This window comes from Ambystoma mexicanum, chromosome 8 (genome assembly GCF_040938575.1).
Source record: "Ambystoma mexicanum isolate Mex_15411 chromosome 8, UKY_AmexF1_1, whole genome shotgun sequence".
Taxonomy (NCBI): domain Eukaryota; kingdom Metazoa; phylum Chordata; class Amphibia; order Caudata; family Ambystomatidae; genus Ambystoma; species Ambystoma mexicanum.
Window position 1 is genome coordinate 649,548,750 of NC_090929.1, and position 16,154 is coordinate 649,564,903.

At 42.0% G+C, this 16,154-nt stretch overlaps 1 protein-coding gene across 2 annotated transcripts in view; it reads right to left on the minus strand.

Annotated features, from left to right (window-relative positions):
- Nucleotides 1-1,611: 1,611 nt before the first annotated feature.
- Nucleotides 1,612-16,154, minus strand: part of SLC66A1 (solute carrier family 66 member 1) — a 235,737-nt gene continuing 221,194 nt past the window's right edge. For both annotated transcript variants that reach the window (XM_069610391.1, XM_069610392.1), the window contains 2 exons: nt 14,759-14,944; nt 1,612-12,471 (listed from right to left, as the gene is read on the minus strand). In XM_069610391.1, the coding sequence (XP_069466492.1) occupies nt 12,388-12,471; nt 14,759-14,944 (270 nt within the window). In that variant the 3' untranslated portion in view covers nt 1,612-12,387. The remainder of the gene's footprint in view (nt 12,472-14,758; nt 14,945-16,154) is intronic.

Here is a 16,154-nt window from a genome sequence, read left to right on the forward strand (position 1 = left end):
ATGAACATAACTGAGCACAGAACCTTGATGTAAAGATTATAGTACAACAACAATACAACACATACAAGAATTAAGGAGGACTCGTCAGCTTTTTCATAATTTATTCATAAAGTACAACACTGTCACATAGGATTAAAAGTCTACTCATGTTACATTCAAAATAAGTGTATACAAGTTAGCCAGATCATCTCCTTTAGTGATGAGGTCAGCCAACAAACATATGTAAAGGGCCAGAGGTGTATATTTTCCCAAGGAATGGCACACATCTGGCAAAAATGTTCCCTGATCTGTCCCGATTTGATGCGCACAGAAAATGGGAAAACACCAGTATTAAGCGCTGTGTACATAAGTACATGTACATAAAAGTGTAATCGACACAACAAAAATTAACGGGCATGGACACAGATCATTCGTACACAGATGTCAAAATAATTAAGAATCGTGCACAGGCTCTTGTGATATTTAAAGTCTGCCACAAAATATCAGTACAGAAGCTGCCAGTTTCTTTTCCAGCAAAAAAGGCCACAAGCTTAAGATGTATTTATTGGAACTGTGACAAATCTAGCGAGGTCGTCACTACTACACTGGGGGAAATCACCTCTCATGTGGCCAGGGAAAGGCAGAAGCTACCTGACTTTGACCCTGGGGATGAGTATATGTGGGATGACCACATGAGGGATGACAACCCTCGGGGAGGCACAGTAGTGGTAACGGTATCCAGTGATATTAACGAATTGAAAATAACAAAATATATTTTAAACAAACCCTAATTATTGAAAAACACTGCATTTTTGATAAAACAAATATATATGTGGGGTGGGTAAAGGATTAAAACGGGCTTGGAGGTAATTCGGGTGTGGTTATAAACCGAGGCAAATGGGGTCTTTGGGGGGGGGAGTGTGTTAAAAATTAGGGATTGTTAAAAATGTTTTTGTTATTTAATTTTTGCGTTAAAATCAGTGATCCTCTGGTAACATCCACTTGCCTCCCTATTACTGTATGGCATACAGTATTGTGGGTGTAGAACCTCTTGTCATGACCAATCATCAACTGTATTTACATTCCCCTTTGCTTGATTATACTGCGACGAGGAAGAGTACCGGAGTAATGAAGATCACTAGAACCAGAAAGCAAACGCTGCACTCTAGTTGTTGGAAAAGGTTGACAGGTGCTGGGACATTTAAAAAACACCGCACCTGGAGAGAAAGAGACTCACTTCTCCCAACGTCAGTCGAGACACCGAACGAGAGGAGGCTGCAGAGCAGAGAAGCAGAGAAGCTGATGGAGGTGCCTTCCAGGGGAAGTCTAGAAGTAGGTTTGCCGCGCTTGTGCCATGGACAGCAGCAGCTGTGAGGTGAAAAAGGAGGTAAAGCGGGAACTGGAGTGCAGACAGGACAACCTCCCGTCCGGCAAGCAAGCCTCAGCGAAAACAGTGAGACACAAAGGACGCCAAACCAGCCGACAAAAATTGGAGAGACCACAGAGCGAGGTTGGGACACCAGGGAGTTTCATGGCGGATGCTGCGTACCATTGATGAACCTGGTAATCCCAAACAAGGGAGCTAGGACACTAAGAAATTAAGATGAATGAAGAGTGGTTGCTGACTCAATATATGAAAAGTATAATTCAAGAATCTTGGAACTGTATAAACAAGAAGGTGATTACTGATGAGAAGTGCTTGTCTGAGAACCAGACCCAAAAACTGAACCAATTAAGAAAGTCCTCGCAGGAGAGTAAACCAGGCATACAGCAAGCCTGGGACACCCGCCCAAGTGGAAAAATAAGAAAGTCTTGGCAGGAGAGTAAATCAGGCATACACCGAGTCTGGGACCTGCACCCAAGGGACGAAATAAGGAAGTCCTGGCAGGAGAGTAAACCAGGCACACAGCAAGTCTGGGACCCGCACCCAAGGGACGAAAAAAGAAAGTCCTGACAGGAGAGTAAATCAGGCATCCAGCCAGCCTGGGACCTACCTGCACCCAAGTGATGAAATAAGAAAGACCTAGCAGAAGAGTAAACCAGACACACAGCAAGTCTGCGACTCTCACCCAATCAAGATTGTTAAACTTGGAAAAGGGGGGGGTGTCCTAAATGTGTGCACTCTAGGGCAAGGCAGTCGATTACCCCTTTTTGCTGTGGGGTAGTCAAGAAAGCTCATGGGACGAAGCATACCCCTTGAGCCTGTGAAGCTGCGAATTGTGGAACTATTAGGGTAAGAAGCATACCCTTTGAGTCTGTGAATTATTAAACTGTGAAACCTGTAAACAGTGGAAAAGCTGAGCAAGTTCAAGGTAAGAAGCATCCCCTTTGAGCCTGTGAATTGTGGAACTGTGAACTGTGGAAAAGCTAATAAAGCTCAGGGGCAGAGAATACTCTTTGAGTCTGTGAATTGTGGAACTGTGAAAATCACAAGGGAAGGGTCATACCCCTTTAGATTGTGGAATAGTAAAACCCAAAAGGAGATCAAGAGAGAAATTGTATATCTTGAGTTGATGAACTGTGTAGACCAGCGGAAACTCAGGGGAAGAGTCATCCCCCTTGCGATTGTGGAGTATGGTAATGTGAAAATTAAGAACCTTGAAAACATAGAGAAATCCAGGGGAAGGGAAGAACCCCTTTAATTGGTAGAACTTTGTTAGTTTCTGTTACACTTTGGAACTTTATGTTGGAACTTCGGAAAGGAGCTGCAGGTGATCAGCTAAAAGACATGTTCCCCCTTCACGTTATAATGAGTTTGATGTGTGAAGGTCAGGTTAGGATTTTGACACAGGACGAAGAGCTTGTTGTTTTGGACATTCTGACACACCGACGTTCCTTAGTTTTGTTGAGGCAGGGAAACACCTCCTAGAGTTAGGGATACGTAGGATTTCCCCAACCCTCTCTTTAATTTGATCGATAAAACTCTTTAACAATCTCCATAATGCCACTGTGGCAGAGTCTTACTCTCGATCCCTTATAGAACAGACTTGGTAAAGTAAAATATCCTTTGTGATGAGTATGTAATTGGATGCAGTCTAGATTGTATGAAACAGAGGCCTCTAATTAGCCTATTAATGGTGCGTTAAAGTAGAATTCATACTAATGGAAACATGCCTATCCTTTTGAGCTCCAGTCTACCTTTTTCGTTGTATGTAGTAACTTTGCAATGGGAAGTATCAAACCTATTAGGAACCTTTTTTTATTAGGAACTCAATATATACATTTTTACAGTTTTTTACATTTTTGTTACCAAATGTATTGATATTAGTTTATTCTTTATAAAGATACGTCTTTCTAACTGTACCTATGCAAGATCACATAGAATGAATAAGAAGAGAATTTGACGAAATTATTTCTAGACATATACATATTAATTGGACAGAGGAGCATCAGTAATTTGCCCAGAAAAAAAAAATCCCTTTTTCTCATGATAGGTAATGTTTATAGGTATTGTGCATATTAGGTACGAGAAATGTGCGATTAGAAATGATTTACTATATTAGAAACATCAGCTAATTATTTGTAATAACATTATAAACACAATGAGATATTTTTGCAGCCTATTAAGGAGTTTTTTTCTCACATTATCCATTGCCTCACTCTCTAAGATTGAGAACACAAGGGCAGATTCTCAAAAATGCACTCAAATGAATAAAGTGCGGAGAATATGTCTTTTACATTTGCGCTCATTGTACTAATGTGCCTTATTCTCAAAGGCGAACAGCAACGTAAAGGTTGTGCTGCCAGCCACCTTGCATACATTAGTGCAGAGACTGCACTCACGATGCTAATGCACGACTGGTGCCCGAGTGCATTCCACAGGGCCTGTCACTGTGAAACTTGAGAAAAAGGAAAAAAACATTTCTATCCCTGGTTCACGGATAGAAATTCAAGCAGGACAGTAGCGGTATGAGCCTCTGCTGTCACACTTAGGGAAAAAACGACCCTGTCATGAAATGCGTTTTAACCCCCCCCCACTTCCACCCACCTGTTCCAAACAGGCACAGGAGAATGTCTTTGTTTTCTGCCCATTTCAAAGTGCATCCAATTTGTGAATTTGGGAAGTGCTTTAAAATGTGCGGGAATGCCTCTTGATTTGTGCAAATGTGGAAAGGAATGTAGAAGAGAAACAAAATGTGTGCATCCTTGATGCACACATTTTGATGCCCTTTCTGGATCTGGATACAATTTTTAATTCTGCTTCTCATCACTTGCTCTAGAAAAGTTTTTGAAAACCTGCCCTGCTCCCTCTATTTCAAATTACAAAATTCCAAAATTACGTTTTCTAAATTAATGTAATCTGTAATTTCTGCTCCTTGAGAAAGACGCTCCAAATTAATTCAAATCAATTAAATCAAGCCTCAATCATTGTACGTCTAAGAAAATTGTTTCTTGTTGGCCAACCCTTCCCTCATTGCTGGCAGCAGTAAACGGCTAAAGAAGTTCTGATTTGAAGCTACCTTCATCCGAAAAGTAGCTGTGTTGAATCTAACAGTAGTCTTCTGGCATTGGCAATGTTTGAACACATGAATTCTACTTTTGTCTAAAATTATCTAGCCCGGTTTCCATTAAATAATAAGGAAACATATAAGAACAATTTTAAACCCTCCGAACATACTTTTTGAGTACTTTCCAGAAGAAGTACTTAGAAGGGGCTCTACACACTCAAGACAATAGCTGATATGTAACATTGTGCTTTGTTTCAAAACTATTGAATCCTATACATTAAAATATATATATCTTTTTAATTTAAAAGAAAGAAAAGTTCCACTCTGCATCAACATTCACATCAAATCGTCTTGGAGCTTTGCATAGACAACAATGGGCTAATTTTTCCCCAGCAGATCTTAAGGCGATTAAATAGTTCCAATGTGGTAAACTGATGAAAAGGAGTTATTGTAGCAGTCACCATACCAAAAGCTCCCGACATCTGTGTCTCCTACTAACATCAATGTCTAAATAATGGGTTAAATTCATTTGTGAACTTGTGTATAGGTGCGTTATAAATGCTTTTGTATGGGCGCATTATAAATGCCATATCATGGTGGTGAAGATAGACTCTCACATTGCCTAACCAGCACTTTAAAAAGGAAACAGAGGCACATTTACCAGCTGCTGTTAATTCCCAAACTGCTCTCCTTTCGAGTGTCATTTCTTGCCGACCAGGGACATATGTGCAATCTAATAACATGAGTACTACTGTTTCGTGGTTCTGGAAATGAATATGTTCCTGGACTGCAATTTCCTGCCTTCTTAGAGCGTCTAAACTGGTATCTGTCTGTGTTCAAAATCTTCACCATTTCATGGACAAAACACTTTATTGGTAAAATGGAGGGCAGCATCGCAGCGCTTTTAACCCCATGAGGTTTTTTCCTGGCTGGAATTGAAAACTGGTCCGAATTCGGACCTCACTGGTTTTCTCTTGACCAGCTCAGTATGAGCATAATAAGCATGGGAAAGAAAAGGCTAGATTAACTTTCTCATTATAGTTATGGACACTTTTCATATCATTTTGCACTGAAAGTATTGTGCCTGTTTGTATCAGCACAAGTACTGTTACACAGTGTAGATTATTTGTTTGAGGTCTGCTGCTACGTGCGTATAAACATTTTTCCAGTAAGCTATGGTCTAGGGTTGTCCAACTCCAGGCCTCGAGGACAAGATCCATGGTGGGTTTTCAGGATACCCCTCATTAATATTCATGAGATACATGCGCATACAAAGATTCTAAATGTATGCACATTTTTTCCTCATGAATATTGATGAGGGGTATCCTGAAAACCTGTCAGGATCCCGGCCCTCAAGGCCTGGATTTGGACAACCACTAATCTCCTGTAAAAATCATTTATAAAGTAACTAATGGTTGATCCGATACTAAAACTGTAATCATGTTCAAGCTAGTTTAAAAGAAGTTCTCTTACTTGGATAGTCCATTTTTAAGCTAGGAACTTAGGGTTTGACACACTGGCTCTTTACTCTGGCCTTATATTAAAAACGGGAAGCATGTATTCAAGTGAGCCCGCACTGGTATTTCAGCTTGACTAAACCGTACTAGTGATATGAATGTTTCTACTGATCAAGTCGATACATGTATTCCATGGTTACGCAGTTTGGTTCTTCTTTTATTTTAAATCTGCACCCAGGTAGAGGTCCTGTCCCTTTCCTATTGGGATTACTGCGTGACAAATACATATTAACCTGCCGTGTACTGAAGTTGCTCCCACTTACCATCTGTTCCCTCTATACACTGCGTCACAGTAATTGACCAAGTTTAAGACGCCAAGGAAGCGTCCTATTTGAATTTCAGCTCGGCTACGATGATCCTCCGGGCGTGCATTCTTTTGCAGATGTTTTGGTTGTATAAATGCTAAGGACTCTCACTGGTGGAGCACCACGAGTAAAATGAGGTAAGTTCTATTGCCGAGAATGTTTCTGAACTCTTTGAACTATCACCATTAGAATTTGCAAGAGGTCATGTTTATAACCTCAGTATCGTTATTTCTTCTACAGCAGTTGTACATGTTGGCATATACTTCCCATGGATTTGTTAATGCTTCAAGCGCTTTATACGGTAGATTCCACGCAGCCTCTTAAGGTGGTAGTTCAATGTAATGATTTTGGAAGTCGTTAGACATTGAGATGGAGCGCAAAAACACATTTCTTTTTAATTACAGTAAATTCTTTAGTTAGGTGTGTTGTTTATTACAGTGAGGGGTCTTTTTTTGAATCCACATCACTGCATTTAAATAAAAACGGTACCATGTTTGGCCCGTTACCAAGATGATAGAAGTAGACAGCAGCAGTGCCTTCAGCACGGTGTGCACAAATCCCAGTTAGTGAATCAAATAATGTTGTGCATAACACAAAAAGAAAACATTGCTCTTATTGTGCTTATCAGTAAATCTAAGCATGATACACCAAGCATGCAACCTACTTCCCAATGTGATCTAGCGCAAAATGTGCTGCCACATAAGAACCAAACTAGAAAATGCACTTTCTAGAGGGTCCTATATATACACACGATTTCATATTTCCAAGTTTTAAATTATTAACTTCCCCTTTGCAATGCCACACAGGAGGTAACGTTCTATGTGGGACGAAGACCCCAAACCATTGTTGAGGTGGTCGAGTCCATTTGCATAATGCAATGTGGAGGAAAGGGAAGACCTCTCAGAGAGACTGCTCACGGTAACACAAATATGAAACCCACATACTGCAATGTCTATGCGTATGCAAGAAAGACCGACTAACGTGTGACCCCTGCAAATGTGATACTTCAGTGGGTTTATGCCCCGCCACTGTCCATAAAATGAGTGCTATTAAAACGGGTAATATAAAGACCCACAACTAAAACTAAATCCATATTATGAGCACAGGGTGAATTAATTAGAAAAAAGTATATTATTTATTCGTTCAGTTGTAAGTGGTTTACATCTGCCAATGTCCAACTGGAAGTCTTAGTCTGTTTGTGGGACCACTGATGGTTTTCTATACTATCATTATGATCCAATTGCCTTTGATGGGGACCCCTGGGAAGCTGGCATGGAGAAGGTCTAGTGCCCCATTACATGTCCCGTCCACATGCCCCTGCTCGAGCTGTTGGGCTGCCGAGTAATAAAAAGAGACAAAACACACACACACACTTGCCTTGAGAGCGTCTTCCTTGGACCACAAGGTGTCAGGGGGCATTTTAGGAACATCTTAGGAACACATGCAACTCCAGAAAGGTACTTTTCCCCCGTCCCCCCACCGCTTCTTCCTCACTGCCCAGATAAAGTGATGGGACTGCAAAAGCTATGGATGGCAGGGCAGGTTACGGAACAATAGATTTGAATGGATTCAGGCTAACAGGGGAGACCCTGACTTATTGGTGGCAGGGCTAACATATGCACTCTAGTGCAGCCCTACAGCTCACTCACTGCCCGGACGTGACTTGATCGGAGCTATCTAATTATTTCTGTGATGAGCAGAGGGAAGAGTGATACAAACTGTGAATCCAGTGACAACCCTCCAAAAGTTCACCTTAAAACTTTCGAGCATCTGTCTGCACTTGGCAACAGTGTTCTTCCACATGCAAAGTTAAAACATTTTGATTGCCTGAATGATGTGGATTTTTTAATACAAGCAAATCTGTGCAGCCTTCCCGTTAGCCATTTTGTCCTGCTAGATGTCAGGCTGGACGGTGTCTCCTATGGGCACTGTGGTGTTGAACACGTGAGGTGGGCGTCCTGGTCTGCCCCAGAATATTTGATTTCCTGCTGTGTGATTTGGTGTGTGGTTGTCTCCTCCACACAATTTTCAGGGCTAGACTGCACCGCCTAGACAGCTCCCATCAGGCTGACCTATTTGGCCATGGGGCAACTTTCATCGATGAGGGAAGATGGGGACTTGTGAATGAATAGATGCATGAAAGAACAGACAGACTGTAAAAGGCAGCTCTGATTAAAAGTAGCCCTCGGTGGAACAACAGGGGGGCCTATCCTGGATGGGGACCTACATTCCTGTAGTCTCTGCTTCATTTAGTATATTCTTAATCGCCCAGCCGCCCATATGATTCCTTAGTCATAAATTCTAATTAGGGAAAACAAATATTGATGTTAACCTTTTTGGTATTTCAAATTATTAAAAAATAATTTTAAATGAAGTTTAAAACTTTGCTTATGGGGAGCCAAAACCCATTCCTCTGGATTTCACTGTTTTCCATGGGAATAAAAAAGTTTTAGAAAAGAGCAATCTACTTACCAACTTTATCCCCCATTACCTACTGCCCCAATTCCCTTCTTTTAAAAAAATACCATATTTATTTTTATAATAAGGATATTCTATATTTGGAAACATGTTTTTTCCCTTTTTGATTTTTTTATAACAAAAATGAGATTGCATCTAAATTAAGATTGTGAGATCTATATTTGAAAACTCAAGGGTGAAAATAGAGATAAGGACAGGCGATTCATGGAAGCTCAGGCATTAGTCTTTAACATTCCAAACCTGGAAGACATTCATCATTATGTAGGGTTTACCCCAGCCCCTTGACATGGGTAGTTTGCATCAGTTATGTCAGCAGTTTTGTAAAGCGCACATTCACCGAAGCATCTTGGCGCGCAGAGGGACGAACAAACTCACATACTAGAGTAATAATGTTTTCAATCTGCGTCTAAACGCCAGAGGATTCTCAGTCGCTCCTAAAAATAAAGCCAGAGCATTCCATAATTTTGCAGCAGCAACTGAAAAGGCACGACCGCTGGTTCGTGATAACCGATAGCGGGGGTACCTGAATGAAGAAGCCATCCTGGAAACAAAGAGAAAGTCCAGGAATATACGGAAGGAATCTTGTCTGCAAGTATTCCGCACCCTTACCATAAAAGGCAAAGTGAAAAATCCACACAGCCTTAAATTCGATCCACTTAGCCATTGGATGCCAGTGAAGATGTTGTAAAACAAGTGAAATATGGACACCATATGGGGTACCGGTAGCTACTCTAGCCCCCAAATTCTGCAAAGGTTGAAGATGACAAATGGGATGTTGAGGCTGAGCTACATACAAAGAATTAAAATAGTCGATGCGACTTATTACCAAAGAAGCCACCACTGCAGCATGCAGTGATGGAGGAAGAAACAGAAGAACCTTCAGAAGAATCTTAAGATGGAAATGCCCTAACCGACAAGTGGTGCTAACTTGCGCTTTCATGGAGAGAGAAGCTGAGATTTTAACACCAAGATCCTTCACCACAGAAACAGGAGAGGGAACGAGTCTCAGGGTAGAAGACCAAAAAAGAGGGGTACATAAAGAAGTGACAGAATGGGAACCAACAACCATGTCTTCAATCTTGTCCCCATTTAACTTCAGCCAATTATGGTTCATCCACCAACCCACGGCCTCCAGGCAACCCCTAAGCTGCGACAAGGTGTCAGGTTGCAACAAATCAAGCCGTACAATGATTTGGGTATCATCGGCATAGGAGTAGCAACAGAGGGCATGGAAGCGAACAAGACCAACTAGAAGCTGAACATATACATTGAATGGAAGACAAGGCGGACCCCTAGGGAACACAACATGAAAGAGAGGCAGAATCAGAACGATAGGATGATAGAGAAAGAATTTGACTTCTATCTGATAGAAAAGAGGCGAACCACGACAGGGTGGAGCCTGAAAGTCCGGCTACATACAAATCGCTCGAGCAGGAAGAAGTAGAAACTGCCATGAAAATCACCCAGTGTTGGAGTGAGACCCAAACTTTGAGTATACGGGCGAGGGGAGGACTGTTATGTGGAACAGTTCTCTGGCTGCTTCAAAGTGCATTGGGCAAAGAGGTGCAAGGCCAGTATTTTATTATACGTGACACAGTGTCATAAATACAATATATTATATAGACCACAGAGCTTGTTCTGCAGAGATTTATCTATGAACTCCCTTATTCACAGCTAAGCAACTAATAATAAGTAGATTTATTTCTGGTGGCTAAGGAGTGGCATTGTGCACATCAGTCGTATTAAGTACAGACCACCAGAACAGAAAAAACTAAAACATAGCTGAATTTTAAAAAATTCCCTTTCAGGAAAAAATAATTTAAGAAGGCTGTTAAAAGAAAACGCAGACACAGTGAGTTAGGTGGACACATCTATTCACCTTTTATGGGATTCAAATGTTCCCATTTCTATCTACCCCACTGACATCCCTTGTGTGTACTGGTACAGTGTGATCCATGGAAGACATTGTGCCTTAAAGTGACTTTCCGAACAGTTGCAATTCATATCTGTACTAGCTCCCATTTGCTCTTCTGAGGTGCCTTTAACGAGACGTTGGTACCATGGAGCTCTACAAATCGCATATATAGTACCAGTTTATGGAAAGTTTTACCTGTTGGGATGATTACAAGGCATGTACTCCTTTAAGGGACCAGGTGAGGCGGACTTTGACTCTTAACAATTAAAGTTAGACCCATGTCTATCAGAGAGCATCAGGAGGAGCATCACATGCTCTGGGCCCTTCCGCCCTACAATGTGGTGATGATAGCAGCAGAGGTGGGCCATACAAGTAGGTATGGTGGTGGCCATTATCACTCATCATCATGGTGCTGGCGGCGAGGCAAGGGTTGGTCTGCAAAAGTATGGAAAAACCAGAACATACCAGTTGGGCTGGGGGGGTAGTGAACACCATGGCACATTCCCAGAAGCTGAGAGACGTGCACAAAAGCCCAAATGGGAGCCAATCCGACCTGCTGTAGGACTGTTGAGTGAGGGATTCATACACCGGACAGGAGGAGGCGGCACACAGGGAACATTGTGGCGGGCTTGTTAGCTGAGATGAAACGCAGAGAACATGGGTCTGGATTGGCCGATAATGATTGCATTCCCAATATCTTGATTGGACAGTGCACCTGTGCCAGGTGCTAACGTCCCTTAATTCCTTGCTTTATAAACTGGAGAAAATTGTGTTGCACCTGGTACAGGTTCCATATGCCCTGCAATGTGATATGAATCCCTTATGTGTAAGTGACAGAAGAGTGTACACTGTGAGTGGCAAGTCCTTCCCACCCGACAATACATTGCTCCACGGATACCTCCCCAAGCACTGCACTGTGATTTGAATCCCTTACGTGTGAGCCTATGCGACTTGTAACCCATACAAGAGACTTGTCCCAAATGAGGTAATAAGATCTAGTGTTGATTCGTTTAGGATACTTTCACCAGCACCTTTTTAAGCCCAGAGGCATTCTTAATATTTCCAAGTAGAAACCACTTCAACAAAGTGGTTGGACAGCTGTATGGGTCCCAAAGTTCTTGCGGGAGGTTGCAGCTGTCGACACCCTTCCGGAAAGTCCACAGAACATACAACACAGAACTCACCCGTGAGTGGGTCAGCTCCTCCAGATGAGGTATGAGAGGTAGAGACTTCCTGACAAAGGAATGTGCTAGACCAATTCCACATTAGATATCCATATTGTGAAAGAAGAGTTGTCGCTCAACATTCTCAGGTAAACAGAAGAACCACCAGAAACCAAGCAACGTTGTGACCCATGCATTCGGATCCAGGTGTGCGGAAGAAACAGTTTATCAATGATGAAGAGGGGTATTTGGCCATTGCCTTCCCAATCGAAGGTCACACCTGATGGAATGTGGGCATCCATGAAATGTCAACGGTTGCATTGTCCAGCTGCTGTGGAAGGCAAGTCCTTGACCAGGAAGGTGGTAGGCTTACTGCAATGTTTGGCTGTATTTGAGGTTGGCAACAGTGACCACGTTGGTGGTATTCGATGACCTGCCCCTCAAGAGCAGATTCTGGCACCACGTGAATGCATGATAAATGACCATCTCCGACACTGCTACCATCATCTGAAGTAACTCCTTTTGTTTAACCTGAGACCGTTCACCCTTATTGCACAGTTCACTGGCAAAAGCGGCTCAACTTCAACTGCTGATCAAAGGATCTGCCTCTTCCCGGTCTGTGGCCCCATGCACCTGCTTGCGGTAAATAAAAAACTGAAATAATATCTGTTTAGAAGTTAAGGTAATTCCACAAACTGCATCACTGTACAAATGACCACAGGTATAATAGGAAATGGTGCAGGCAGGTGCAGACCCCTGGTAAATCCTGATACGTTTTGATTTTAAGCCAATCATCTAAACACTTTAAAAAAAAAAGAAAAACATTTAAAAAAAATAAACTGTTCGTTGTTGGAGTTTTTACTGCACAATCAGTAATAAAATACTATAAAATGTTACATACATATTATAACAAAGTGCAGTTTATTACAAACTATAGGATTCTGTAAACTCACATTCCATTTATCTGTTTTCCATGTATATTTGTGTGCCACAAAATAAGTAGCTGATCAAAGAAAATCTTGCACGCATACCTCAAGATACATTTTAACAGTGTGAGCAATCACCGTCAGGCAGGTAGGCCTTAGCCAGTACACTGCCTCCCATGAAAATAGGACATATAAATAAAACCTGGGTTGTATCGAATACCCTCCCATGAGAAAGACACACCGATTTTCTATAGAAAGTTGTACCAATGCTTCTTTCTCCACCTTGAATGGTGTCAGCCCTAAACAAAGTTAAAGATAGTCTTTCTTAATTAAATGATGGACATCAATGAAAATTTGTACCACTAGAAGTTTAAAAAGAAGACCTCATCTTTAATGCCCTGTGGACCTTGAAGACAAGCAAAGCTTATTCAAATCAACATGATTTCATGTTTCTTGAACATACATTGCACATGACCTTTGATTCCACCTCAGCCCAAAAGTACTCACAGTTACAATCTGTTGACAAGGATATCAATATTCCCTTCATTTGCAATGGTAAAGCGAATTGTACATCAGGTAATATTTAGTGCCTGATTCATGGAATTATTTGTGTGAAAAATGCAGATGTGCGCGACTTTCTGCCCGCAAATCCCTGTTTGAAGTATGGGGATTTTCGGGCAGAAAGACGCGCAAATCTGCGTTTTTCACGCAAATAATTCCATGAATCAGGCTGTTAGTGTTTTTTCGGAGTAAGAAAGCCTTGTGAATTCAAACTGTAAATGTCTTTCATTACCAAACTCAACTCTACTCCAGTCAACTTGAATCTTGCACTACTTTGCTAAATCACAAGGGAACAAACTCGCCTGAAGCATTTACAATGCACAAGACCCCTGGCTAGGGCATATCCTATCTGTCAAATGTGCTCCTTGTCCTCAAAGACATATGCTGATCTGATCAACAGCCGTTGTTGTCATTGTAGCCACTCTCCCCACTCCCGCCTGAGGACTGCATTAAGACTATGGGGTGTGCCCGTTTATTCCTCCTTCAAAGGGTTTTATGTGCAGCCTACTCAGAGCCGTAGCTAGGTTTGAGCCCACTTATCTTCACACCCTCAGCATCTTGCAGGAGAGTTGTTGAAGGCAGCTGGATGCTCTATGGTGGTATAACCACAGTTCTCTACCCACACCCAACAAAGAAGTGTAAAGCCGGTAAGATAGCTCAGCGGGTTAAGCGCTCGTTGCTGTGATCTGTGTTTGATGTGCAGGAGCGAGGCCGACTCAGCCGTTCATCCTCCCAATGTTGATGAAGTGAGTACCACTTCCGATTGGGTAATAAAAAGTAATACTGTATGTAAATATGTGCTATGTAAAGCGTTTTGAATAATAGCACTATATAAACAACACATTATTATTATAATTTATTATAAGTGTCAGTTTCATACTGATGTAGGGTATGGGACCACTATCCGCCCAAGTCTAGGGAGATGGTTCTCCCTAGACTTGGGCGGATAGTGGTCCCATACCCTACATCAGTATGAAACTGACACTTATAATAAATTATAATAATGGTTCATAGCCTGCCTTATTGTGCTGTATGCAAGAGGAATCCCCACAGCATTTATATCAGTAGAAACTAATGAGCCATCCACTCAGCAGTCCTGCACTTATCACTCCTTAAAAGGCAGATGTTTCACCATCATGCTGCCTATAAAAAGATCTAATGTGGTTAAACAGTTAAGTACATTTTCAGGCAAACTGGGCGCAGACTCTGAAATTCAGGGCCTGGATCGCCACATCATATGACCCTTCTCAAGAGAAGTGTCTCTTGATACCAAGTACTATACACAGTGATGAACAACTGGTGCCAGAGGATTCTTAATGGAAGGTACTTTTGCCCACTGGTTCTCTGTACATGCCTCATGCTTCAGGGTACCTTCAGACAGTGTGTAGGATAGATCCAGAGGTCGCTGGCACTGCATATGCCACTAGTCCTCGACTTGAAGAATGAGGTTGCTTCTGAAAGGATACAAAGAGGTCAAGGGAAACCACTCCTAAGCTGCCAACGAGCCACGGGAGGTGGTGGAGCACATAGTTACTCTCAGACTGGTCCTTCTCGGGGTTCTTCATGAGCACGCTGAGTCCATACGTCAAGTTCCCCAGGATCGCCATCACAAAGAGAGTGCCAGCCACACCTTCTGTAGACTTTCTCCTGAACTGAAGAACCATATACAAAACATGGTCAAAATATATCTTGCAAACAATACAATTTAGTTAGAATACAAATTAGCATAAAACACTAAACCGACTAAAATAATCCAAAATGTAACTCATATGTACAGTAATTACAGTTTTCCATTTATGTTAAAAGTACCGACTAATGACACCTTAAATTCACAGCCAGGTAAGCCTTTAGCCAATCACTTATAGTAGCTGGTAAGAAAGTATTCAAAGCCTTCAAAGCCCAGCCCACCCCAACACCTGTTGCCATCATAAAATAAGGATACAAAGAAAATGTACAGTTTGGAGTCATTGGACCAGGGACACAATTGGCTTACAATTAGGAAAAGCCAAAAATGCCATCCCTAGAATCTTTGAACAGAGCTACTCAATCTAAGGAATGCTTGTAGCAATTTGCACCCCCACCAGCCGTACATTTGCTGCCGCCTTAGGAGCACACATGCTTACTCCATCACCCAAGTGCTAATCCACCATGGGACGGGGGGGGGTGGGGGTGGGACGAGGGATGGCATGGTGGACTTTCAGTGGGCAGAGTGAAAAGGATATCGCCTATAAGAGGACCTAGGGAAAGACAGTTTCCTTTAGGAACCATTTTGTTGTCCCCCACTCGGGTATTCTTTATTTTATGCAACACTACCAACCCAGTATTTAAGTGGACTATGGGTAGGGAGAGGAGGTGGGGGAGGTGGAGTCCATGTTGAAATCTACATTTCATGTTCACTTTACCAAGCTGTGGTGGGGATGAGAAAATTGGGACAGCTACGACTTATTTGGCAGTGTGGGTTCAAGGAGTGATGAGATGTTCTCCTGTGTGTTCTCATGTACCGGAAGGACCGTGGTCATGCCTGGACAGAAATAGGTGCTGAATGTCTCGTTCTACGAGTACAACCTTTTAACAAATTCCCCATATAATTTGCAAACTCACAAGAATGGATTTGAACCAGAAAGTCTGGAATTAATAAATGGGACAATTGTGCAGTACTGCTCTTAACAGACAGCATTTTGTGAACCTAGGTTGTTTCACGGAGGCCAGGTGGGAGATACAGATGACTGGACAACACAGATGTCTTTTTATTCCATATATTTCTTTTTAATTATTCCATTATACAGAATCAGTAAGCATCTCACTGTAGTAAATCATGGGTACTAACAGACTACCTAAAGCAAATCACAAATCTTTAGCCAC